This window comes from Anomaloglossus baeobatrachus, chromosome 6 (assembly GCF_048569485.1).
Source record: "Anomaloglossus baeobatrachus isolate aAnoBae1 chromosome 6, aAnoBae1.hap1, whole genome shotgun sequence".
NCBI classification, from domain to species: Eukaryota; Metazoa; Chordata; class Amphibia; order Anura; family Aromobatidae; genus Anomaloglossus; species Anomaloglossus baeobatrachus.
In genome coordinates, this window is record NC_134358.1 from 473,028,927 (window position 1) to 473,056,458 (window position 27,532).

At 41.4% G+C, this 27,532-nt stretch overlaps 1 protein-coding gene across 3 annotated transcripts in view; it reads left to right on the forward strand.

Moving 5' to 3' along the window:
• SKAP2 (src kinase associated phosphoprotein 2) overlaps positions 1 to 27,532 on the forward strand; it is a 485,390-nt gene that overhangs the window by 262,278 nt on the left and 195,580 nt on the right. For all 3 annotated transcript variants that reach the window (XM_075315339.1, XM_075315337.1, XM_075315338.1), the window contains exons 6-9: positions 4,843 to 4,926; positions 8,714 to 8,838; positions 9,691 to 9,745; positions 13,831 to 13,896. In XM_075315339.1, coding sequence (XP_075171454.1) covers positions 4,843 to 4,926; positions 8,714 to 8,838; positions 9,691 to 9,745; positions 13,831 to 13,896 — 330 coding nt within the window. The remainder of the gene's footprint in view (positions 1 to 4,842; positions 4,927 to 8,713; positions 8,839 to 9,690; positions 9,746 to 13,830; positions 13,897 to 27,532) is intronic.

A 27,532-nucleotide genomic window follows, 5' to 3' on the forward strand; every position in this document is an offset into this window, starting at 1 on the left:
TGCTGTTCTCCATCTACACCTTCGGCCTGGGACAGCTCATAGAGTCCCACGGCTTTCAGTATCATCTCTATGCCGATGACACACAGATCTACCTCTCTGGACCTGACATTACCTCTCTACTAACCAAAATCCCACAATGTCTGTCTGCTATTTCATCCTTCTTCTCTGCACGATTCCTAAAACTCAACATGGACAAAACAGAGTTCATTGTCTTTCCTCCTCCTCACTCATCTCCTCCAACAAGCCTTTCCATCAAACTTGATGGTTGCTCACTTTCCCCAGTCTCACAAGCTCGTTGCCTTGGAGTAACCCTCGACTCTGCTCTATCCTTCAAGCCACACATCCAAGCCCTCTTCAACTCATGCCGATTACAACTCAAAAATATCTCCCGGATCCGTGTTTTCCTTAACCAAGAATCTGCAAAAACATTAGTGCATGCCCTCATCATCTCCCGCCTCGACTACTGCAACCTCCTGCTCTCTGGCCTCCCTTCCAACACTCTTGCACCCCTCCAATCTATCCTAAACTCTGCGGCCCACTTAATCCACCTCTCCCCTCGCTACTCCCCAGCCTCGCCACTCTGCCAATCCCTTCACTGGCTTCCCATCGCCCAACGACTCCAGTTCAAAACATTAACCATGACATACAAAGCCATGTACAACCTGTCTCCTCCCTACATCTGTGACCTAGTCTCCCGGTACCTACCTGCACGCAACCTCAGATCCTCACAAGATCTCCTTCTCTGCTCCTCTCTTATCTCCTCTTCCCACAATCGCGTACAAGATTTCTCCCGTGCATCCCCCATACTCTGGAACGCTCTACCTCAGCACATCAGACTCTCCACTACCGTGGAAAGCTTCAAGAGGAACCTCAAGACCCACCTCTTCCAACAAGCCTACAACCTACAATAGCCCTCAGTCCAGTAGACCACTGCGCAATCAGCTCTGTCCTCACCTATTGTACCATCACCCATTCCCTGTAGACTGTGAGCCCTCGCGGGCAGGGTCCTCTCTCCTCCTATACCAGTCTGTCTTGTACTGTTAATGATTGTTGTACGTATACCCTCTCACTTGTAAAGCGCCATGGAATAAATGGCGCTATAATAATAAATAATAATAATAATAATAATATTAGCTCCATGGAAGTGAATACGGTACCAATACCTCGCCCCAAATTGTGGATAGGTGTGGCACTAAAAACTTACAGCAACGTACACCAATAAAAGTTACATATCCTGAAAGGGCTGCTCATTCCCTATTTCCGGATACTATTAGTATCAATATCCGCAACTATGGATTATTTTTGGAATAGGGCTTATATTTAGGAAGAAAGCAGCCACGTTTTCTAAACCCGTACAAGCCCATCATGAAAATTCACTCTTCATGACCAGTTGTAAAAGACCCTTCATTTTAATGCAGTTGAGCCCTTTCGATCCTTTTTGGGGACGTTTACTTTCAGGGTATAGTATATAAGGACACGGCACTGCTGCGGGAATGGGTGCACTAGTAGGGTCCAACTCCGTAACAAGATAATGAGAATAGGCACTCCAAGAGTAGATATAATTAGTTGATTTACTCTTTACATAACAAACATAATATAGCGAGCTAGAAGGGATGAGGGGAAAGGGAAGAGGAAAGGGAATGTGCATAGTATGTTTGTTCTCTATGCACCATTTTTGTAGTTTTGTATATTCACGATTGAATGACCGATTTATTTGTAATTCTCAATGGACATCTTTTTTTTGACTAATTTTGTTATGTTCTGTGTATGTTTTATCAGTTCCTACTCACGAAGGGTGATGTTTTGACCGAAACGTCTTTTGATCTAGTTGTGAACTGTTGGCTGTAAACAATAAATCAACTAATTATATCTACTCTTTGAGTGCTTAGGGGTACTTTGCACACTACGACATCGCAAGCCGATGCTTGCGATGCCGAGCGCTATAGTCCCCATCCCCGTCGCACATACGATATTGTGTTATAGCTTCCGTAGCGAACATTATCGCTACGACTGCTTCACACAGACTTACCTGCCATGCGACGCCGCTCTGGCCAGCGAACCGCCTCTTTACTAAGGGGGCTGGTCGTGCGGCGTCACAGCGACGTCACACGGCAGGCAGCCAATAGAAGCGGAGGGGCGGAGATGAGCGGGACGTAAACAACCCGCCCACCTCCTTCCTTCCGCATAGCCGGCGTGAGCCGCAGGACGCAGGTAGGAGATGTTCCTCGCTCCTGCGGCTTCACACACAGCGATATGTGCTGCCGCAGGAACGAGGAACAACATCGTAACATCGGTCCTTCCGAAATTATGGAAATGACCGACGCTACACCGATGATACGATTTCAACGCTTTTGTGCTCGTTAATCGTATCAAAAATGATTTACACACTCAGATATCGACAGCAACGCCGGATGTGCGTCACTTTCGATTTGACCCCACCGACATCGCAGCTGCGATGTCGTAGTGTGCAAAGTACCCCTTAGTCTCATTATCTTGTTACTTTCAGTGCATGGCATGCTTTAAGGCCCCCTTAACACGTCCATTAAAAAAAATGAATGTTTTGCACGGTCCGGGGTGTAGGTATGTCCGTCCGTGTGCGTTCCGTGTGCTGCTGATCATGTGCTATCCATGTCACATCTGGATAGCACATGGACAGTACAAACTTGTACACTTACCTGTCTCTGATACTGTTGTCTCAGGCGCTGCAGTCACACTTGCTTCCGGGTCTGTAGTCAGTGCAGCGAATATTCATGAACATAATGAGCTGTCCATGAAACAAGTGACAGCAGCGCGGGAGACAGGTAAGTATAAAATAACATTTATTTCTCAGTGACATGTGCTTTCTCCGGTACGTGTCACATTGATATCACAGAGATCACATCAGTGTACAGTTCGTGTGACATCCGTGCTGCCGGCAGAAAATGGACATAGCACCATGTGAAGCACACGGACATGTGCGTGCTCTTCCCGGACAAAAGGACCATGTCAAAGCACGGGCGTGTGTGCTAGCCCATTGATTTTAATGGGTCTGTGGTATGTGTAAAAACGGATGTCATGTACCGGAGACACGAATGTGTGAAGGAGGTCTAATATGTAGTCAACTGCCATTGAATGACAGTCAACAAAGAAGCACTGTATAAATTTAGAAACATATGGATCTAGGTCACCCAACCTGTAGTACACCAACCCTTCCCCCTTCACCTTTCCAACTCTCAAAGTAAAAGAAGGTGGACTAACTGAACATTTTAAACATATGTTATTTATAACCCATGGATGCATATGGGGATTGCTGGCCAAATATTTATTCAGTCAAAATGTTTTAACTATGGGCGAAGGAAGAACATTCCTAATTTTAGAAACTTCTATTACTTTTATTAACAAGACTGAACCACATTAGATTATCCCAACGCATTCATATGTGTCCTTCCTTACGACCTGTCACTGGATTTTTTAACTTCGCGTCCTGCAGTTGGTTTTGCATTACTGATTCTGGAAGAGTTTCTCGCCTTCTTCTGTGCCCATCTGGCAGTGTAACACAGAACTTCTCTGGTGTACACCAATTTGATTGAAGGGAAAATTTGTATCTTTATTACCAAGGGGGTGGGACGGACGCATAATGTTGGAATGGAGGGGCAAAGAAGAGAAAGAAAAACTGTTTGAGAATTAGTTTAAGTTATAAAAAAAATTAAAAGGTTCTTTTAACCCGACATATCTCTAGATTTGATTTTGTTATATTTTGTTATACTTTGTTTTTACTATACAGTGTGTCCACCCATATCCTATCCACCGCCATTAACTTGAGAATGGCGGCAGCTATAGGCATAGAAGTGATGTCTAGGTGTAGCAAAGTAGCCGTGTGCTACGCAATGAAACCATCTATTGCGCCACCTGGTGGAAAACAACGGAGTTAGCATTTTTATCTCAAAAACGGAACGAGATAGTGAAAAAAAGTGAATTACAAAGTTGAAGGGCATCATCAATTCAATACTAATCGACACCTTGCATACAGAAATGCTATGATTAGACCGTGTAAAACACACAAGGCTGCGGACGTGAAGCGATACCTCATGGAGACCTCCTACAAGTCATTGGGTATGGTGTCTGCGTGGAGTGGCCTCTATGCTCACCTGATATGACCCCATTAGACTTCTTTCCATGAGGTCAAATCAAACAGCAGGTGTATGTGACCCCTCCACCAACATTGCAGGACCTACGAGGACGTATCACAGATGCTTGTGCAAACGTGTCACCTACCATATTGCACAATGTGCAGCAAGATACACTATGCTGTCCAGAGTCCAGATGTGCATTGCAGCTGACGGTGGCCACTTTGAGCATGAAACTTAAATGAGCGCCATATGCGTGACCAGCATTCAATGTTTTTGTGGGGTCATGGGTTTCATATCATAGCATTTTTGTATGCAAGGTGTCGATTCGTATTGAATTGATGATGCCCTACAACTTTGTAATTCATTTTTTTTTCTCTATCTCGTTCCGTTTTCGAGATAAAAATGCTAACGTTGTTTTCCACCAGGTGGCGCTATAGGTGGTTTCATTGTGTAGTGCATGGCTGCTTTACCATACCTAGACACTGCTTCTATGCCTATAGCTGCCATCGTTATCAAGTTAAAGGCGGTGGACAGGATATGGGTGGACACACTGTATAGTGGCCACTTGGTGTGATGTAAGATGCATCTTGTAAAAGGTTTTTTCATGTTGAGATATTCACTTGAAATTTGTAAGTATATTTGGGCTATGGTAAGGGTAGATACATCAGTACCTAACATGAGCAAGAGTCTGATCACCTGTTTTAATACTGGATTGTTTTTTCCCCTATGTCAGATCACAGCTTTTTTGCATCAGAATGGCAAAAGCGCTGGTGTGCACTGAGTAACAACATCTTTTACTACTATGGAAGTGATAAAGGTATGTACCGTAGTTTAATATTACTTTTCTATTTATATAAGAAAATATATTAAACCCTAAAAGTCCTACAAGTCCTAAATGAATCTTTTATCTTTTCTATTGATAATACATGTTGCAATTTAGTTTAAAAAGTTGCAAATATTTTGTAGTTCACATAAATGGTGTGATAGGTCAGTTCACATATTTTTATTTGATTTGATTCAAAACACGGCACAATCAGGATATTGTGTTTGCCAGAAAATAAGACAGAGCCTTATATTATTTTTGGCTCGAAAATGAGCTCTAGGGCTTATTTTCAGGGAATAGTATTATATTTTGTATTGGTTTCAGTTATTGGATCGCCCGTTAATAAAAAATGTATCTTCTCCCCTTCCCCCGCCCATAATCATGCACACCATTCTGACGGCATCACTGATTGGAACTTGTATTGATGAAATAATGAATATTCACTCCCTTCCGCCACCCACCTCTCTTCCGATATCAGTGATAGAAACTTTTGTTAATGAAATAATGAATACTCACCCTCTTCCCCGCCCACCTCTGTGCATAGCAACAGACTGACCGAGGATTGCAGCGCAATGCTCGCACTGGCTATGGGCTCTCCTGATCTGAGCATGTTAGCAATGTCACGGCGTGTAAAGCACCCTATACACACTAACGATATATCGTCGGGGTCACGTTGTTAGTGACGCACATCCGGCACCGTTAGCGACATCGCAGTGTGTGACACTAATGAGCGACGATCAACGAGTGCAAAAACGTGAAAAATCTTTGCTCGTTGACACGTCGTTAATTTCCTCAATATCGTTGTTGCTGCAGGTATGATGTTGTTCGTCGTTCCTGCGGCAGCACACATCGCTATGTGTGACACCGCAGGAACGACGAACATCTCCTTACCTGCGTCCACCGGCAATATGGAAGGAAGGAGGAGGAAAGGATGTTACATCCCGCTCATCTACGCCCCTCCTCTGCTATTGGACGGCTGCCGTGTGACGTTGCTGTGACGCCAAATGAACCGCCCCCTTAGAAAGGCGGATTGCCAGCCAGAGCAATGTCACTAGGCAGGTAAGTCCGTGTGATGGGTGTTAGTGATGTTGTGCGCCACGGGCAGCGATTTGCCCGTGGCGCACAACCGACGGGGGCAGGTACGCTCACTAGCGATATCGGTACCGATATCGCAGCGTGTAATGTACCCTTATCTCTATGCAGCTATTAGGCTCAGGTCAGGAGATCCACCGGCCAGTGACGAGAATTGCGATCCTCAGGCAGTAATATGATAGTCTGAATGAATCACTGACACCCAACACAGATTGGTGGAAAGTTGAAGGGGATAAATATTCATTATTGCAATAACCCAAGTTCCAATCACTGACGCTGGCAGAGGGGTGGGTGAGGCAGGGGGTGAAAAATCATTATTTTATTTACACAAGTTCCGAAAACTGATGCCAGCATAGGGGTGGGCAGGATTATGGGTGGGAAGAGGGGAAATATTTATTCCATTAACTAGCTGGCATGTGATTAAAAACTTACTGGGCTTACAGCAATGTACACCAATAAAGGTTACATATACTGAAAGGGCTGACCAAGCTCTATTTAAAGATACTATTAGTATGATGATCTAGGGATTATATCTGGAATAGCATACTGTAAAAAAGCCAAAAAAAATCCTGCTAGGGCTTATTTTTGGGGTAGATCTTATTTTCAGGGAAACACATTTTTACTCTATTTTTTTCAGCTCTATTAAATGGTTCAAGAGAGTGAAAATTTCGATGGTATTTTCAAATAAAGCGTGGCACGCAGGGCAATTATGCAGAGCAGCCTAAAGACACGCCCCTAGAGAATCCTGTGCGCCACACTCCCCTTGTAAAGGAGCATAAAATCAGCAAAAAATAAATAGACCCAAATCTCTAGAAAAACTTGGCAGATTTAAATAAAACAAAAAGTAGAATACTCAAGGGAGCAACAGGAATTGAATAAAAGCAAATTTGGTCACTTTTGACCTTGTGACAATTCTCTTTATTTCTACTTGGAGCTATTTAGATTCCTATGAAGTGAGCCCCACCAAGTGGTGACTGCAGGCAGACAAAATATTATTGTCTAGCTCTACAGCTGTATAATACATTCTAAAATTAATTTTGATTCTAAAAACAAAATATTATTCATAGTTCCAAAAAGGCCTCCATAAAATATTGTGGCTTCTATATACATCATACCATGATAAGAACTAAAAAAATATTCTGTTAGCTGTGTTTTTCTGGTGTTTTTCAGTGTTAGAGCCATCATTAGATCATCATTTGATGTCACAAATGTTCTTAAGCGGTCTGATCACCAGCATATAAACGCTGGTGCTCTTAGGAGAATGGGTGCCATGTAAAATTGCCCAGTTTGCTCTCCCATTTCCCTAATGCCAGTCCTGCATACCAGCCTGTGTCCTGTTCAGTTCTTTTGGACACCTTCAATTAATAGACCTTTGATTAGATCATGTCACATGACTGTGAAGTCATCAAAGGTCCTTAAACAGTCTTAACCTTGGAATGCAACTGCTGGAGTCTCTAAGAGATTGGGGGCCCTGATAAACTGCGCGGTTTGACTCCCCCTAACGCCAGTCCTGACTGTAACTAGGGCTTATTTTTGGGGTAGGGTCTATATTTCAATTATACTCCAAAAATTCTGTAAAATCATACTAGGGCTTATTTTCAGGGAAACATATCTCAATGTGTATAAAAGGGACTTTGTCGTGAAACTGAAATGACACAGAAGGGGGGCACAAATTGTGTCTTATCCGGTGGTACCAGAAAGTATTTAATTAGGTGCACTAACCTGGTGCGGTTGTGTTATAGACACAACCACTATAACCACATGTTGAGGAAGGCTGCTGCAGGACCCAAAAAGATAGCGTTGGAGAAGATGAAAGAAAAGGGTTAATCTGCGCTGCCAGAAGAAGATCACTGAAGACCAATGGGGATTAAAACATCAGATTTTATTGTTCTACACGTTTCGGAGCTGTATAACCTCTTCTTCAGGAACAAAAATCAATAATGTACATTATTTATTTTTGCTAATGAAGAAGGGGTTATAAATCCCATGTCTTAATACCCAGTGATCTTCAGTGATCTTCTTCTGGCCATACGGATTAACCCTTTTCTTCCATCTCCTCCAACGATAAAAGGGTCTCTGAGCACAGAATGACTGTTAAACTAAGTACAGGCGCTCGGTGCATCATGGCAGAGCTAATCATTTAAATACACCTTCCCACTTGATTGCTTTCCATGTATTGAAGCCAGAGCTGTCAATCAAAGAAGAGGGGAGGGTGGAGATTGAGGGACACTAAGCAGGTATGAAGGTACATTTCAATAATTGCTCCCGCCATGATACATCGAGCTCCTGTACTTGGTTTGAACAGTCATTCTGATTATTTTATTTGACTCTACCAGATGGTGCAGATGATTTGCCAAAGTTGTCATATTTAAATTTCTTCAAGTATCATAAATATGTTTTTGTTCTCTAAGTATCATTGCACACAGATTTTTTGAAAATGCGCCTGATAAAAAAAAAATATGACAAGGTGCTCATTGACATAGGATAAGTACACAGCGCCAGCTGGGAGACTCTGCTCTAGTCAAGACTTTTATGAATCCTTGGTATACAATTTGCATATGGCTGCATCTAGTTTGCTTTATGTAATTCTACAGCGATTTCCTAAAAGCTGCAGGCGCAATACCATTATTCCCATGGCCCGCCACCAGAGATATAACAACTGGTTGCTTCTTTTCTCTATCACTGACAGACAAACAGCAGAAAGGGGAATTTTCTCTAGAAGGGTACAGCGCCAGGGTAAACGATACTCTACGCAAGGATGGAAAGAAAGATTGCTGTTTTGAAATCTACGCTCCAGATAAACGCGTCTATCAGGTTGGACTCTTTATGCCTCTGTATAAATTAAATTGATAAAACTGTGACATCGGCAATCTGTGAGAAAGAGGAACATTTGGGTTGTAACAGCTCACTAACCGGCGGACACATCTGTACGGCACGCTGATGAATGCAAGGGAATGCAATCAGAAAAAAAAGCAAAATTCCGATAAAGTTTATGTTCCCCAAATTAAGAGGGAACATTGCTTCATACATATCAACAGTTTTACTACTGTCAGTTTATTTTTACCATAAATAAAGAAAAGATGAGTTCCCAAGAAGATAAATGTATATTTAGAAATACAAACACCTTAAATGGTATATAATAACGTGACCGCCAGGGGTAGGAGGGGATCAGGCCACACTTGAACGTCAGCGGAGCACTTCAAAGATCTATCATTTCGCCATCAATACAAAATGTAACTCTAATACACTTTAAATATCTGAAATTGCATTTGAAAATCATTTAATTAACTTGTCAGGTAATGTGTTGGAATTTGACAGGAACATTTTTAAGGAAACTATACCCAGCAGTCTAAAGATATTCACGGGTGTCTTCTAATTGTCAAGGGCAAATTTCGTTCATCAGTTTTGGCTTTGACATTGATGAAGAGAAGCAGTTTTTTTCGGCACAGCTGCCAGCTGCTGATCACAGTTTCAAATCCATCATCCTCTGCTGCAATTACGTAAATTTGTCAAAATTAACTGTACATTATAAGAAGCATCCTTGCAAGAAAAAGTATCAGCAGACACGTAAAGAATTGCTAATGTTTCCGCAAAGAAATGACATGAATGTTAGCGTTTGCAGCCAGCAAATCATTAGTGTCTGTTCCTCTTACATTTTTTTTTCAGTTTGCTGCGTCAACCCCCAAGGAGGCAGAAGAGTGGATAAATGCAATTCAACCAGGTAAATGCCAGAAATACTTGATTATAGTGTCACGTGTCCTACAAAAAATGTATAATTATTCGTCATAACATAATCATACTGTGACAATTATTCATCTCCTAATTCACAAGATTAAAGGGGTTATCCACAACTTGGAAAACCCCTTCAAAAATACAACAGGGCCTAAAGGCCGCTTTACACGCTACGACATCGCTAGCAATTTCTAGCGATGTTGAGCATGAAAGCACCCGCCCCCATTGTACATGCGATATCATGTGATCACTGCCGTAGCGAACATTATCGCTACGGCAGTGTTACGCACTTACCTGCTCGGCGATGTCGCTGTGACTGGCGAACTGCCTCCTTTCTAAGGGGGCGGTTCGTTCAGCGTCACAGCAACGTCACAGCAGTGTCACTGAACCGCCGCCCAATAGAAGCGGAGGGGCGGAGATGAGCGGGACGTAACATCCCGCCCACCTCCTTCCTTCCTCATGGCGGCCGGCCGCAGGTAAGGTGAGATTCCTCGTTCTTGCAGTGTCACACATAGCGATGTGTGCTGCCGCAGGAGCGACAAACAACTTTGTACACCGAGCAGCAGTGATATTCGAGAATAGGGGGGCATGTCACCGATGAGCGATTTTGACCGTTTTTGCGATGATTCAAAATCGCTCATAGGTGTCACATGCAAAGACATCACTAAAGCGACCGGATGTGCGTCACAAATTCCGTGACCCCAACGAGATCGCTTGAGCGATGTTGCAGAGTGTAAAGCGGCCTTAATGGAAAATATACTGCTCAAAAAAATAAAGGGAACACCAAAATACAAAATCCTTGTTTAAGTGTTCCTTTATTTTTTTGAGCAGTATAGAAACATCTTCTAGACCGGCACCATTTCAGCTATTTTGGTGTAGTGTCTGCCACCATATGCATGTTTTCATATATTTTTATTAAAATAAGGTTAACAGAATAACATATCAAATCCACACAATCAAGATGTCATTATGCGTAGCATACCATTATTTGAATACATGTGGAGATCTATTGTATGAATAAAACGTTTTTATCGGGGGGGGGGGGAGGTATAGGAAAGAGAGGGGAGGGGGAGGTAAAGTAATTACTTTATTGGGGATGAAAAGGGTGGGGGGTGGATGCAAGGAAAAACAAGGTGAAGAGGGAGTGGGTAAAAGGAAGAACAATGAACGTAAACAAATCTCAACCACATTAGCCAGCATATGTATGACGTAATGTGTTGTGAGCGCTGCTGCTTATCAGGCAGTCACTGATTGGCTGCAGCACTCACTTTCCTCATATGGAATTTTTCAGTCCAAGGAAATTGTGAGCGCTGCAGTCCATCAGTGGCCGCTGATTAGCTACAGCCCTCGTGTGACAAACCAGTGTTATGCAGGCACCTATAGACCCCCTATAGAGATTTGCCTTGACGTTGGCAGGGGCGGCTCAAATTATTGATCAATCATTTGCTAATAATCTCAATTTGCAATATAGTACAGTTGGAATAATTGTGAATTTATACAAAAACATTTTTTTTTGCATGCCACTCTTAGGCAGCGCTGGCTCCCCCCCCTCTTTTGACGTAGTCTGCAGTATTTTCTTCATAATCATAATATCAAACACTGAGTACAAATATATATTTTGTTTCTTTCCAGTTCTGTAATATTTATAACTATCAGGCTGAGCCCAATCCCCACTGGTGCCTGCTGTGTTACACAGCCGGCATCTACCTTCATCAGCAGAGATCAGAGCTAGATCCGATTGCTGCAGGTTAACCACTTTAACCCTAGAACGCGCAACCATAGAAATCTACCATAGAAAACAAGTAACCTAGCAGGCCTGCGAGGCCCCAGGTATGCTTTCTAGGGTTAATAGTGTTATCAGTCTCTGACAACAACATGATTCTCATGTAGCATGCGTTCGGCCACCTCACCACGGCAAAAACTAAAGCCTGCTTTACACGCTGCAATTTCTCGTGCGATCGCATATGCGATCGCACCCGCCTCCATCGTTTGTGCGGCACGGGCAATTTGTTGCCCATGTCACACAAAGTCAGTAACCCCTGTCACACGTACTTACCTCCTGAACGACCTCGCTGTGGGTGGCGAACATCCACTTCCTGAAGGGGGAGGGATGTTCGGCGTCACAGCGATGTCACACACCAGCCGGCCAATAGAAGCGGAGGGGCGGAGATGAGCAGGACGTAAACATCCCGCCCACCTCCTTCCTTCCGCATTGGCGGCGGCCGCAGATAACCTGCAGTTCGTCGTTCCCGGGGTGTCACACGGAGCGACGTGTGCTTCCTCGGGAACGATGAACAACCAGCGCGGAGAAGGACATTCGATATTTTGAAAATGATTATTTTTGCTCATTCACAGTCGCTCATTTGTGTTACACGCTACGATATGTCAAACGAGGCCGGATGTGCGTCACTAACGACATGATCCCCGACGACATATCGTTTGATATATCGTAGTGTGTAAAGCCCACTTAATGGTGTTGTTAGTTTGGCATGTCAGCTGGAGGCCTATTGAAAGCCCCTGTCATTGTCCATTGTCATCATTGTGTCAAAGTGTGAGCGATCAGAAGTTCACTTATCAAAAAGCAAAAATGTATATGTTTTTTTAATTAATAAAATATATAATTTTGAAAATATCTTTCCTCATCTAAAAATAATATAAAAAATAATCATATTCAATACTATTTTATGCCAGAGGCAAGATACCAACCCAGCAAAGTTATACTTATCTCAAACTGGAGAGCCATGAGTGATTTTTACATAGGTGAATCCTGCAAAATATATCTCCCACCCCTGAGTAATGTGTATATACAGTTGAAACCAGAAGTTTACATACACTAAAAAGAAACACGAGAGAGAGAGAGAATGATTTAAGGCTTTTTTATTACTTTCAGCAAAGTCAAAAGTTTACATACACTAAGAGTACTATGCCTTTAAACAATATGGGGCAGCCCATATGATTATGTCATGTCTTTTGACGCTTCTGATAGGTTTATTGGCAACATCTGAGTTATTTAGTCACACACCTGTGGATGTTTTTAATGCACACCTGTATGTACTGTATCAACATGGGCTGAAAGGACACTCTGCCATGAAGAAACCATTACTCCAAAAGAAACATAAAAAGCCAAATTAAAATTGTAACATGCACACAGGAACAAAGACTTTAATTTTTTCACACATGTCCTGTGGTCTGACGAAACTAAAATTGAACTGTTTGGCCATAATGACCATCGTTATGTGTGGAGGAAAAAGGGAGACGCTTTAAAGCCTGAGAACATCATCCTAACTGTGAAACACGAAGGTGGCAGTATCATGGTGTGGGATTGTTTTGCTGCAGGAGTTACTGGTTCACTTCACAAAATAGATGGCATCATGAGGAAAGAAGATTATGTGGCAATACTGAAGCAACATCTCAAGACATCAGCCAGGAACCTAAAGCTTGGGCAGAAATGGGTCTTCCAAATGGACAATGATCAAATCATACTGCCTAACCGATTACAAAGTGGCTTAAGGATAACAAGATCAATGTTTTGGAGTGGCCATCACAACGCCCTGATCTCAATCCTATTGAAAATTTATGGGCAAAGCTGAAAAGGCAGGTGCGAGCAAGGCGACCTACAAACATCTGTTACACCAGTTCTGTCTGGAGGAATGGGCCCAAATTCCTACGAACTATTGTGAGAAGCTTGTGGAAGGAGATCCAAAACATTTCACCCAAGTCATACAGTTTAAGAGGGCAATTGTACCAAATACTAATGAAATGTATGTAAACTTTTTACTTTGCAGAAAGCAGTAAAAATGCCTTAAAACATTCTCTCTCTCATTATTCTGGCATTTGGCAAATATAAATAATTTTGGTTCCTAATTGACTTAAAACGGGAAAGATTTATTCTGATTTCAAATCAGATAGTGAGAAAAACATGCAGATGTGTCTTTAGATAGTATATGTAAACTTCAGGTTTCCACTGTATTTTCAGTATATACACAAACACACACACACACGTATATATGTATGTACATATGTATATACTTATGTACATGAATTTAACAGATTTTTTTATTCTTTTTCATATAGACGGCGATACGTATGATGACGTGAGCCAGCCAGGTCAGGGTGATGACATCTATGAAGTGCTTCCAGGTATGACCACATTGTGAAACACTGGTAGAAATTGTGAATCCTAGTTATTGTTATATTTTTAACTGTCTTGTTCCTAACACATCAGTGCACATTTGTATACAGAGATCACTATGATATTATATCTGTCACACACAGTTCAATATAGTCATCCCAAATAGAACTTTTGGGGAAACTAGGGCTCTAGAGTCCCATTTCATAGATTCAAGATCGCTTCTACCATAGACATTAACACCTTAAATGAAGCTTATTTTCACCTTCCTGACTAGGCCATATTGTTAAATTATAACCAGTATCACTTTATATGGTACTAACGCTGGAACTTTTCAATGGATCCCAGTCCTTTTGAGATTTTTTTTTTTGTAACACATTGTACATCTTGGTAGTAGTAAATTTAGGTTGAAATGTTTTAGTTTATTTGTGAAAATATTGGAATTTTGGCAAAAATTTGGAAAATGTAGCAATTTTTTAATTTTTATTTTTATGCTCTTAAACTAGAGTTATGTCACACAACATACTTAATAAATAACATTTCCAGCATGTCTACTTTACATCAGTACAAATTTTTTTTTCAAAATTTTGTTAGGAAGTTATGAGTTAAAAGATTATCAGCAATTTTTCATTTTTCCAACAAAATATACAAAACTATTTTTTTTTTGGGAACACTAAATTACATTTGAAGTGACTGACAGAAAATACCCAAAAATGAGACCATTTTAAAAACTGCACCCCTTAAAGTGCTTAAAACCATATTCAGAAGTTATTACCCTTTTAGGTGCTCCACAGGAATTAATGTGGAAGGAAAAAATGAAAATTTTACTTTTTCCCACAAAATATTGCTTTAGCCTCAAATTTTGCATTTTCATAAGGGTAACAGCAGAAAATGGACCATGCAATTTATTGTGCAATTTCTCCTGACTACACGATACCCTATATGTGGTGAAAAACTATTGTTTGGGTGCAGGGCTCGGAAGGGAAGGATTGTCATTCGACTTTTGAAACTCAAAATTGGCTAGAATCAATAGTGATTGCCGAGTCGCGTTTGGTCCTAGATGTGGCTAAACAGTGGAAACCCCTCACAAGTGACTGTTTGGAAATTACACCCCTCTAGAAAGTTATTTAGAGATGTGCTGAGCACCTTGAACCCACAGGTACTTCACAGAATTTTACAACATTGAGCCGTAAAAATGAAAAAATTAATTTTTCCTACAAACATGTTGATTTTGCCCCAAATTTATAATTTTCACAAGGGTAACGGATGAAATTGGACCACAAAATTTTTTGTGCAATTATCTTGAGCACACCGATACCCCACATGTGATGGAAGACAATTGTTTGGGAGCACGACAGGGCTCAGAAGGGAAGGAGCAAAGAGTGTCTTTCGTCTTTTGGAACGCAAAATTGGCTAGAATCGATAGCGGATGCCATGTCGCGTTTGGAGAGCCCTTGATGTGCTTAACAGTGGAAACCCCTTACAAGTCATACTATTTTGGAGCCTACTCTATATGTGGCCGAAAACTACTGTTTGGGCACACAGTAGGACTCAGAAGGAAAAGAACACCATTCGACTTTTGGAATGAAAATTTGTTGAAATAGATGGCAGACACCATGTCATGTTTACTGAGCTCCTTATGTGCCTAAAAGGTGGAAACTCCCCACAAGTGACCACATTTAGGAACAAGGAAACTAGACCTCTCAAAGAATTTAGTGAGTATTTTGCACCCTCAGTTGATTCACAGAATTGTATAACATTGGTCTGAGTAAATGAAAATTTCCAATTTTTCCAATACAAAGTTGCTTTGGCCCCAAGTTTTTAATTTTCAAAAGGGTAATAGGAAATTTCACAATTTCTCCTTAGTTCGCCAATACCCCATATGTGGTCAAAAATTGCTTTTGAGGCACAGTGCAATGCTCAGAAGGGAAGTGCAGTATTGCAGTACAGATTTTGCTGTATTGGTGCTATGTCACATTGGCATCATCCCTGAGGTACCAGAAAAGCAGATTCCCCCTTAAGTGACCCCATTTTAGAAACTACACCTCTCAACAAATTAATTTAGGGGTGCAGTGAGCATGTTGACACCACATGTGCCTCACAGAATTTTATACTAATGATTAGTGAAAAAGAATAATTACATTTTTACTAATAAAATTAATTCCCAAGTTTTTAATTTTTATAATGGCTAATACGAAAAAAATGGACCGCACATTTTGTTGTTCAATTTTTGATGAGTGCGCCAATACCTTACATGTAATTGGATACTACTTTTCAGGCACAGTGGAAAGCTCAGAAGGGAAGGAGCACCATATTATGGTGAAGATTTTTGCTGTTGTGGTTTGTGAGTGCCATGTCACATGGCAGAGCCCCTGAGGTGCCAGAACAGCAGAAATCCCCCATAAGTGACATTATTTTACAAAATACCCCTTTCAATGAATTAACCTAGGGATGTCCAGGTGTGTCACAAAATGTTATACCATTGGGTGGTGAAGAAAAAGTAAATACATTTTTGGCACAAAATTTAATTTTAACATCAGATTTTACTTGAGAAAATGGGTAAAAATGGCACCAAAATGTGTCACACAATTTCTGCTAAAATTGGCACTACCCCATATGTGGCTGTACAGTACTGCTTAGCCACACGGCAAGATTTGATAGGCAGGAAAAAAGGGCTATATGACCCTTGGAGCACAGATTTTCCTAGAATAATTTGCGGACTTCATATAGAGAGCCCCTAAATGCCAGAAGAGCAGAATACCCCCTCAAGTGTCCCCATTTTAGAAATGACATCTGTCTGTGAATTTATCCACAGGTGTAGTGACTATTTTGACTTCATGGGTGTTTTCCAAAAACAAAAACCAATTGATATTGTTGAATGAAAATTGTAAATCTGTCATTGTAGTGCCCATACATTGTAGAGCCCATACATTGTAGTGTCCATAGATTGTGCCCAGCTCATACTTCTGAAGACACGTACCTGGTAACCTAAATGGTCTCTCCTTGCTACAGAGATGTGAAACATGTGGATGCTAGATGTGGTTTAAGCACATTGTGGTGCTCAGAACGGAGGGGGCATTTAGATTTGGGTATGCAGATTTTTGCTGGATTTCTTTTTCGGGGACGAAATTTATGCAGATAATTTTGACTGTAATTATCATCATTTTACAGATTACAGTGAATGGAGGTGAGGTCTTCATATCAGAATTCTGGGCTGCAGACGTGTATCATTTATTATCATAATGACTCATTATGGTGTTCTAATTTGTCCTTAAAAAATACTGTCTGTTCATGCTTATTTTGGTAAGCTGTCCAGAAAAAATAGTGAAGTTGGTAACGCTGTTTTATCCCCTCTTGTTGTGAATGTCAGTTGTGCTTTTGCCACTGTTAGGCTCCCTCTTGTGGCCAGGAATGATTTGGACAGAGACCAGGTGTGTTGAGCAATGGGCGTTTCCATTGCTAACTCTCTGCCTATTTAAATCCTGGTCTGATAGCAGGCTATGCCGGATGTCATTTGTTCTTTGTTCACCAGCCTGCTTCATCCTGCTCCAGACCACATCTACCCCAGATAAGTGCTTGGCTCTTTATTTTGTTGTTTGGTTCTTTTACTCTTATCTGAGTTAGTAATTTACTGTGGTTGTTTTCAGTTTATTTGCATGCAGGGATATTCCCTCTCAGTTGCTTAGCTGGGAAGCTCCCTGCAGCTATGCTTGGAGTATTGCTCCTATGAGTCCATGTGTTTGTTGCTTCTTGAATGCGTAATGATCCCTGCTTTCTGTTCATTGGTATGACAAGAGCGCCTGGTATAGGACGGAGTTCAGATCCAGCGATCTGAGGACTTTTTGTACTATCAGGTTCTTGGATTTTTGCAGAGTTTTTCTCTGGCCACCATCAGTCTCTTTCCTATCCTGTCCTATTTAGTCAGTAGGGCCTCACCTTTGCTAATCCTATCATCTATCTGTGTATTGTGTTTTCCTATATCACCACAGTCTTTGAATGTGGGGGGCTTGCTATTCTTTATCTATTTTCTGAGGCAGATTCATCTTTCCTTCCTTTAGGATAGCTAGCTTCTCTGGCTGGGTTCGCGGTGCACAGGATGTTAGTTCACCCCTTGGCTACTTCTAGTGTTGATGGTTAGTAATGGGATGGCGGCCAGATTAGTTGCCAATGCTCTTGTCACCTTTTACCAATGATTTATGGTGGTCTTCCATGGTTCCGGATCATAACACCCTCCTCCTGGATTGACAAGTTTTGTTTTACAGGAGCCAAAGAGGGGCAGAGATAGATGTAAAAATAGTAGGAGGGTACGTTCAGTAAACTACTCAGCCACCTTGCACCGGTGCACCAAGCATGTGAATTTTCCTTTAAAGGGACTCTGTCAGCAGGTTTCTGCTAAGTAATCTGAAGACAGCATGCTATAGGAGTTAAAACAGAGAATTCAGCCCTGCGTCTCTTACCTCAAAGTCTGTTTTTGTTTACCTACAATGTTAGTTTAAGCCCCTTATCTTTATCATTAGTGGGTCTCAGGAGCACTTGACCTGTAGTCTGTCTCTGCCCCCTTCTGTGATTAGCAGCTTCTGTCTATGGAAATGTGCACTGAAAGCCCGGTGTGGGCAAAGGCTGCTCTCCCAGCTCTGCTACATGCAAAATCTCAAATCTTGGATTGTGTGAAAATGGCTACAGCAAGTAAACTAAGTGATACATCTTTGGATTCAGGATCTCTTTGCTTACATCACACTGCTCTCAGATGAGGTAGCAAAAACTTACTAACAGATTCCCTTTAAATTTTTCTTAATTTTTCTATTTGATAAGACAAAAATGAAGCCATATATCCACCGACAGGCATATGTGTTGATCAATACCTCTCCTTGGCATTTCCAGGAGAGTTCTCTTTATTGTAATTATTCTATTTAAATATAAATGGAGTATGAATCGCAGTCTGGCATGTGGATTTCTCATTATAAAGCCTTAGTACATTTTCATGCAAGTCTGTGCAATCAATAGTCATGCTGGTAATCTGCAAATGACGATGATACAGGAATTTACCATGGGCCAGAATAAAAGGTCCCAAGAATTGACACTGTTTTCCCCTGAAATTTGCTGGCTGCAAGTGTTTACTTGGCGGCACATAACTATACTGATTCTAGATAATGGCACAAATAGAGCCATTATAATGAAAAGGATCAGTCCTGATGGGAATTCTCTGCTTCTTACCTACTCTAATTTAATGACTTCCATGAACTAGCGAATTTGTCATCTTTTGCTAGGACTAAAGTTTCTGGAAATATCATACATTAAAGGGCACCACTTGTCCCACTATTTCAGGTCATCAGCCAGGAGTAAACTCAGCCATCATGGTCTAGTACACTTGCAATGTGCTTTTCTCTATAGAAACTCAACCAGAATAACAATAGAGAAAAAGAGAAAGGTTAATGCAGGGCATGTAGTTTAGTTTATGTTAGTAAGGTAAAGTAATACTGTCTGAGCGACTCTTTAAAGGGAAATGGTTATGTGATTACACAGAATGATGTAAACTCAACTTGAGTGGACCTAGGTCATCATCTCCATTCTAACAACGCCAAGCTATAAATACACATTCACTGACATATAAGATATTAGCCGCTTTCTGCAGATTTTAACCATATGACTTCATTTCTAATGCACCAGATGGTAGCATGTTATCGCAATACTCGCCACCTAGTGGCAGAAATATGCAATGTTCCGTGATAGTAATGTCATTTGACAAGCTGGCATCTGTAACATCTGCAAACAACACTGGTCTATAAAATTTTACTTTTTTTTGTGTAAAAAATGCATGAAATAGGCGGCTTCTTATGGTAACTTTTCCTTGATTCCATATCTGCTATCAGAATTTTTCTATCGGGCAGGGATTTTCAATGTCACTTGTTTAAATTTTTTTTTTTTTATTTTTGACAAACTGCTTCGTATAAATTAGGTTTTTTTAATTTTATTAAAAAAATTATTCCATTTTCTTGAATATTTAGTTGGAGATGTGTTCATTTTTAGTCCCCAACAGTAGTCTGCTGGTATTTTTGGTCTACATTTCCCTTTATAATGGTCTTCCAGTAGTGCGATGTCCCCGTGCCTGTCACTGACATCTCCAAGGTTATCGGGGAAAAAAAATCTAAATGGGAGTCCAGGAAATGTACCGTATTTTTCGGATTATAAGACGCACTTAAATTTGGGAGGGAAGTGAGGGGTGTGTCTTAAAATCCGATTGTAGCTTACTGGCGGGTGGTGAAGAGGGGTAGCAGAAGGCAGGGGCATTACTGCGGCGGCTGTGCAGGGTCTGGGTCGGCTGTGCAGGGTCTGGGTCGGCTGTGCAGCAGGGTCTGCGGCGGCAGCTGCGGGCGGTGGGTGCTTCAAATAATTGCGCCCGGAGCTGACGAATTTGCAGATGGAGCTCTTGGCTCAAGATCTCAGCTGTGCATGCGCTGCCTCCATCTCATTGATCTCTCAGCAGTGGTCTTAAGGAAAATGGCGCCCGGAGGTGGCGCGTGCGCAGATGAGATCTCGGCTTGTCATTAAGCCGAGAACTAAATCTGCGTGCGCGCCAGAACCGGGTGCCATTATTTGAAGCCCTCACTGCCCGCAGCCATTGCCGCAGCCCGTGCACAACCACCGCAGCATCAGCACAGCCGCCCCAGCACAGCTGCCCCAGCACAGCTTCCACTGCCGACAGTTTCTGGGACAGTATCTGGGACACCCTTCAGCTGCACCGCCCGAAAGCATCGCCCTGCTCCACCACCACTTTTACCTCCTGTGACCCCGCTCCACAACCGCTGCCACCCCCCCCTCCGGTAAGACACCACCGGATTATAAAATGGACTCCATTTTTTTTCATCCTTTTTTTCCTCTAAATTTGGGGTGCGTCTTATAATCTGGTGCATCTTATAAACAGAAAAATACGGTATCATGAGAGACCTATCCCAATTCTTTGTAGCGTTGTTATATCACACTCACAAGATCTCTAAAGTGTGGTTTTTATTGTTGCCAAGGAAATTCACACTACATTTTTGAATGGTGCCACCAGTCTCGCTAAGTTTTGTGTCAAAATCAGTGTCTTTCATAATTTCCCTTATTTGTGTCCCTACGAAAACTCCTTTCTGGATCTTGGCCTCTCTGAGTTGTTGAAACTTGATTCTGAGGTATGCAAAACCTTCGCCATCACGATACATTGCCTTTACAAAGTTTTCATCAGCCCAAATTTTATGTGAAATGGTGGAAGGAAAAACTTTCTCTGGAGCTACCAGAGGTTGATCCAGGACATTCCATCTTTCAGGAGTCAAACAGTTTTTTTTAATTACCACTGTTTTTATGTGAAATGGTATTTGCGGTTTCTGCAGTCCCTTTCGCAGAGAAAACAAGAAAACTTTGTATAGCTGAGCAACATCCCAAGCACCAAGGTTGTTACCTTTAGATCATAAATCACAGAAAAAGAAATTTACTCCTAAAATACAAAATTTATTGAGGTACAAAGTTAAAAGGTAAGGAATAAAAATGAAAAACAAAAAACTCCCAATAACACTAAGTGTGGAGAGAACGCTCACTATCCAAAAAAGGAAGGGGGTATGATGAAGAAAACCAGCTGGTTGAAAGTGAACCAGTGGGTGATCTATCCGAATAAGGATACCACAACACTGATTAACTTATGCTAATATCTTTATGACCAAATTAGACAAAAGTTACCACTATCAGACAATCACCCACAAAACATTCAACCCAGTTGATAGTGCATAAGTCGGACATAGACAATCTTGTCACAAGTCAGACAGTCAGATCAGTCTCTAAGGTGTAGTCATCAATTACATAGAGTCAGCTATCACAATTTGAGCATGCCCAAAAGAGTTGTGGGGCAAAATAACAACAAGAAAAAACCCAACGCGTTTCACCTCTCAGAAGAGGTTCATCAGGGGTTTCTCTCCACACAGTGTTATTGGGAGTTTTTTGTTTTTCATTTTTATTCCTTACCTTTTAACTTTGTACCTCAATAAATTTTGTATTTTTGGAGTAAATTTCTTTTTCTGTGATTTCTTTTCTTTTTGGTTCTCCAACTTATCATTTTCTGTGAGATTACCTTTAGATCACCACAAATATTCCACTGGTTGTTTTCGTAATGGATTTTTGACAGCAGAAGGCGCTTATTTTCATTTTTTCTTTTTTTTCAACTTGCTGCATAAGCAAAAGAAACAGCTAGATTTTAGTTGCCATTATGCAGAAGTACAGCTTGTAAACTGCTTTTGAAGAGTCTAGATAAAGCCTCCATTCTTGAGGTCTGTGCTCTTGTCTCATTGCATCTAGCAGAGAGTTTGCATGGTTGCAATAAACAAGGTCAAGCTCCTACTATCTATGGTGGAAAGGACATATTTTGGTCCCCTGCTCCACCAAGTGCCAGCCTTTGAACTTTGAAACCAAAAGATTCACTTAAAGGGGTGGTTCACCCTCTTTTTTCCTTATTGCCCATACAGTTAGGTCCAGAAATATTTGGACAGTGACACAATTTTCGCGAGTTGGGCTCTGCATGCCACCACATTGGATTTGAAATGAAACCTCTACAACAGAATTCAAGTGCAGATTGTAACGTTTAATTTGAAGGTTTGAACAAAAATATCTGATAGAAATTGTAGGAATTGTACACATTTCTTTACAAACACTCCACATTTTAGGAGGTCAAAACTAATTGGACAAATAAACCAAACCCAAACAAAATATTTTTTTTTTCAATATTTTGTTGCGAATCCTTTGGAGGCAATCACTGCCTTAAGTCTGGAACCCATGGACATCACCAAACGCTGGGTTTCCTCCTTCTTAATGCTTTGCCAGGCTTTTACAGCCGCAGCCTTCAGGTCTTGCTTGTTTGTGGGTCTTTCCGTCTTAAGTCTGGATTTGAGCAAGTGAAATGCATGCTCAATTGGCTTAAGATCTGGTGATTGACTTGGCCATTGCAGAATGTTCCACATTTTTGCACTCATGAACTCCTGAGTAGCTTTGGCTGTATGCTTGGGGTCATTGTCCATCTGTACTATGAAGCGCCGTCCGATCAACTTTGCGGCATTTGGCTGAATCTGGGCTGAAAGTATATCCTGGTAGACTTCAGAATTCATCCGGCTACTCTTGTCTGCTGTTATGTCATCAATAAACACAAGTGACCCAGTGCCATTGAAAGCCATGCATGCCCATGCCATCACGTTGCCTCCACCATGTTTTACAGAGGATGTGGTGTGCCTTGGATCATGTGCCGTTCCCTTTCTTCTCCAAACTTTTTTCTTCCCATCATTCTGGTACAGGTTGATATTTGTCTCATCTGTCCATAGAATACTTTTCCAGAACTGAGCTGGCTTCATGAGGTGTTTTTCAGCAAATTTAACTCTGGCCTGTCTATTTTTGGAATTGATGAATGGTTTGCATCTAGATGTGAACCCTTTGTATTTACTTTCATGGAGTCTTCTCTTTACTGTTGACTTAGAGACAGATACACCTATTTCACTGAGAGTGTTCTGGACTTCAGTTGATGTTGTGAACGGGTTCTTCTTCACCAAAGAAAGTATGCAGCGATCATCCACCACTGTTGTCATCCGTGGGCGCCCAGGCCTTTTTGAGTTCCCAAGCTCACCAGTCAATTCCTTTTTTCTCAGAATGTACCCGACTGTTGATTTTGCTACTCCAAGCATGTCTGCTATCTCTCTGATGGATTTTTTCTTTTTTTTCAGCCTCAGGATGTTCTGCTTCACCTCAATTGAGAGTTCCTTAGACCGCATGTTGTCTGGTCACAGTAACAGCTTCCAAATGCAAAACCACACACCTGTAATCAACCCCAGACCTTTTAACTACTTCATTGATTACAGGTTAACGAGGGAGACGCCTTCAGAGTTAATTGCAGCTCTTAGAGTCCCTTGTCCAATTACTTTTGGTCCCTTGAAAAAGAGGAGGCTATGCATTACAGAGCTATGATTCCTAAACCCTTTCTCCGATTTGGATGTGAAAACTCTCATATTGCAGCTGGGAGTGTGCACTTTCAGCCCATATTATATATATAATTGTATTTCTGAACATGTTTTTGTAAACAGCTAAAATAACAAAACTTGTGTCACTGTCCAAATATTTCTGGCCCTGACTGTATATTATGTTGAGAAACAATGTTTATCTCAAATACCTTGTGTTGCCAATAGTGCCTGTGAGTGGTGCTATTGTGGTCCACTCACCCCCTTCACGTGACCCCCTGGGCTCCATGACACTCAGGATCCGGTGATGTCATGTCAATGGAGGCAAGGCTGCAGCCCTGCATCTCCGTGCTCCCTCCTCCTTCATTGCAGAGCACACAAGCAGGAGCGATGCTAGGCTGTGAAACTCTGCCCACAGCCCAATGACTCATTGAGACTGAGGCCTGCCATGGAAATGTCACGTGATCAGGAAGTTGACATCACTGAATCCTCAAGGTCACAGAGCCCAGGGGTCAGGCGATGGGGAAGAGCGGTCCGCAATAGCACCGCTCATAGGCAGAATTGGCAACACAAGGTATTTCAGAGAAACATTGTTTCTGAACATAATAGCGATTTGGCCAATAATGGATATGGGTGAACCACCTCTTTAACTTTTTAATCAGTTCAGATCACAAATTAAATAATTTACATCAACCTGGTTTAGTTTATGAGGCGCCCCAGACTCCTGGCCAAGAAAATCAGGATCTTCTCGATCAGTTTCTTGTTCATCCAAAGCAGCGTCTGAATCTTCTTCTTGATCCAAGGGCCAAGATGTTGGTGGAGTGTGGACTGCCAGCTCTGAGCCATGTGAGACCGGCCTAACTTCTGAAGGAATGTTTGGATATTTCACTGAATTTCTTGTCTTACTTATTGTGCCAGCAATCTTTGACATACAGAAATAGCAATCTGTAGAACGGTGTCTTGGCTCCCTACATACCACTGGAGCAGCAAATGCCATGTGCCGTGGTTTACCATTGAGCCAACTTATGAGAAGTATAACTCAAGATGAGCAATAATTATGGGGGGCCCAAAATTTGTCTTGATCTCCAATTCTGTGCTGAAAATACAGGACATAACTTTTTTTTCTCCAGTAGCATTATGCTTCTTCACCGCAAATATAGCAAACTTGTGATGGTTTACAGAGCTGTGCGACATGATTAACAGAATGTCCTACAGCACAAGAAGAACAGAATTAAAACTACATTTATTATATTAACAGTATATAGTTAAAGAAAACTTAGCCTTAAAAATGCAAGTGATATTCACAAAGGACAGTGAGATAATGAAGCTCTTTGGTATATAACTGGTGAAACGCTAAAGTGCGAAAATCTCTAAGATTAGTGAACCCGTAAAAACCTTTGTTACCAAAGTATGAAAACAAACCGACTTCACAAGAACAATGCAAAGGTATAACAATCCCAGCACCTAAAAAGCAAAAGTAATTTACGAAGGGGCAATGTAGGCTGAATTTATTGGGAACAACTAAATTATGGAAAATTAATGCCCGATAGGAAAATTCTGATTGCAGATTCAGAATCAGCACACAAAAACGTTTTAGAACAACCTGGTTGTTGAATGAACTCTAGATTTACTATATACAAGCCCATAGAAATCTACAAATCCAAGCACTAAAATGTTATCTAATGGGTTGTGTGCATAGCTACAAGGCAGGCAGCATTATGTACCATAATTAGGGGACTTACCATCTAGAGGTAATGCTGAATACAGAAGTTTCCAGAGACATTGATGCTATAAAATAATGATGCTATATGACCAAGAATAATAAATAAATTAAATGGGGTTTAGGGAGGAGCATTATATGGCTGAGGCCCCTTGCACACATCAGTTTTTTGCCATCAGAAACAATCCGATGAATTTTGAAAATAACGGATCTGGCGACTCATGCCGCTGGATCCGTTTTTTCTGATTGACTTGCATTAGCGACGGATCACGATGGTTGGTCTCACGTGTCATCCGTCGTTCAATGGATCGGTCAAAAAATGTTTGTCGGTTGGATGGAGATGACGGCCACAGTAATGTTTTTTGTGTACGTCGAAAAAACGTTGTTTGGTAGAATGGAGGCCTATGGGAGCAGGATCCGTCGTCATTCGTCAAATGCCGGAATCTGGCAACAGATTCCGTTTTTTTTTTAACTGAGCATGCTCCAATTTATTATTTAGCCCTCAGCTAGTCGGATCCATCGAAAAACGGATCTGTCGCATCAGTTTAGCTACAATCTGCGACGGATCCATAGATCCATCTAGAAAACGGATTATGACTGATGGCAAAAACCTGATGAGTGAAAGGGGCCTAAAGGCCCCGTCACACACAGAGATAAATCTTTGGCAGATCTGTGGTTGCAGTAAAATCATGAACATATTGTTCCATTTGTACACAGCCACAAACCTGGCACTGATTGTCCACAATTTCACTGCAACCACAGATCTGCCGCAGATTTACCTCTGTGTGTGACAGGGCCTTAAGACAGTAGTAGGGACAGCAGAGGAACCAAAAGAGACAAGACACGCGAAGAGTAAGGGCTCGCTCACTCAAGCATACAACTCAGACCACTGTTATCCAATGTTTTATCGGATAGCACTCGGTCCAATGTTATACTACGGGACAGTGTAGATCTGTGATTGGCAGCGTTTATTGGACGGCACACACCCATTCAAGTCTATGGGTGCATGCAAAATAGATGTCATCTAAGTGCAGTCCGATTTACACTGGCACAGACAATGGAGAAGATGGAGAAAGTAAGTTCTTCGTCCTCTCCTCAACTGTTCTCTCCTTCGCGCATGCGAGAGAATCTGAGCACGTAAATAACAGTCGCGTGTCATTTGCATAATTGGTCTGATTCTCTCATGTACGCTCATGTCAGCGCACCCTGTCATTTTAATTATTTCAGAAATCAATAGTCCTTGTGAAAATAAGAAAAATTGTAATATAAAGTATCTTACTAGAGAATTCCACTTCTCTCTCCTAAACTGATCATTCACTTTCAAACATCTGAATTCCCAGTTAAAATCTCTTTCCCATTACTGAGATAGGAGATGGCAGTTGGTGCTCATAAAGTTTTATGTAGAAAGTAATGGTGATTTCAGGAGAACTTGCAGTGGAATTTCTGTGTATTCCTTAGCTTGTCCCTCCTCCGTCCCACTTCATTGGAAATTACAGTTGATGTTTTAAAATTCTCAAAAATTCTCAGTAATGTGAAAATGTGTTTTCACTTAATATGGATTTTGCAGGTTGTTCCCATGATTTGAAAGTGAAAGATCAATCCAGGAGGTGAAAGAAGCAGATAACTCTAAGACATATTACAAAATTGCCTTCTTTTTCCAAGTACTAGCAATATATGAAATAAAAATTATAGTGACGCTTACTCATTAAAAATAGGCAAGAGTAAAAAAGAAGTAAACAACATACTTGTTTTACTGGGCATCTGTGACCATCACTGGTATGGGGGCATTACTGTCATGGGATCGTCCATAAATACACAAGCTATAACAGGGACAGTTGTGAAGGCACAAGTTGTAACCAGCTGAAATAAGTTATCTAAAGCCTTATTTGCACTATATATACCTGATACTTATGAAAAGCTTATAGCTGAAATGTTACTTGTACAACAGTGATGAATGTATACTCT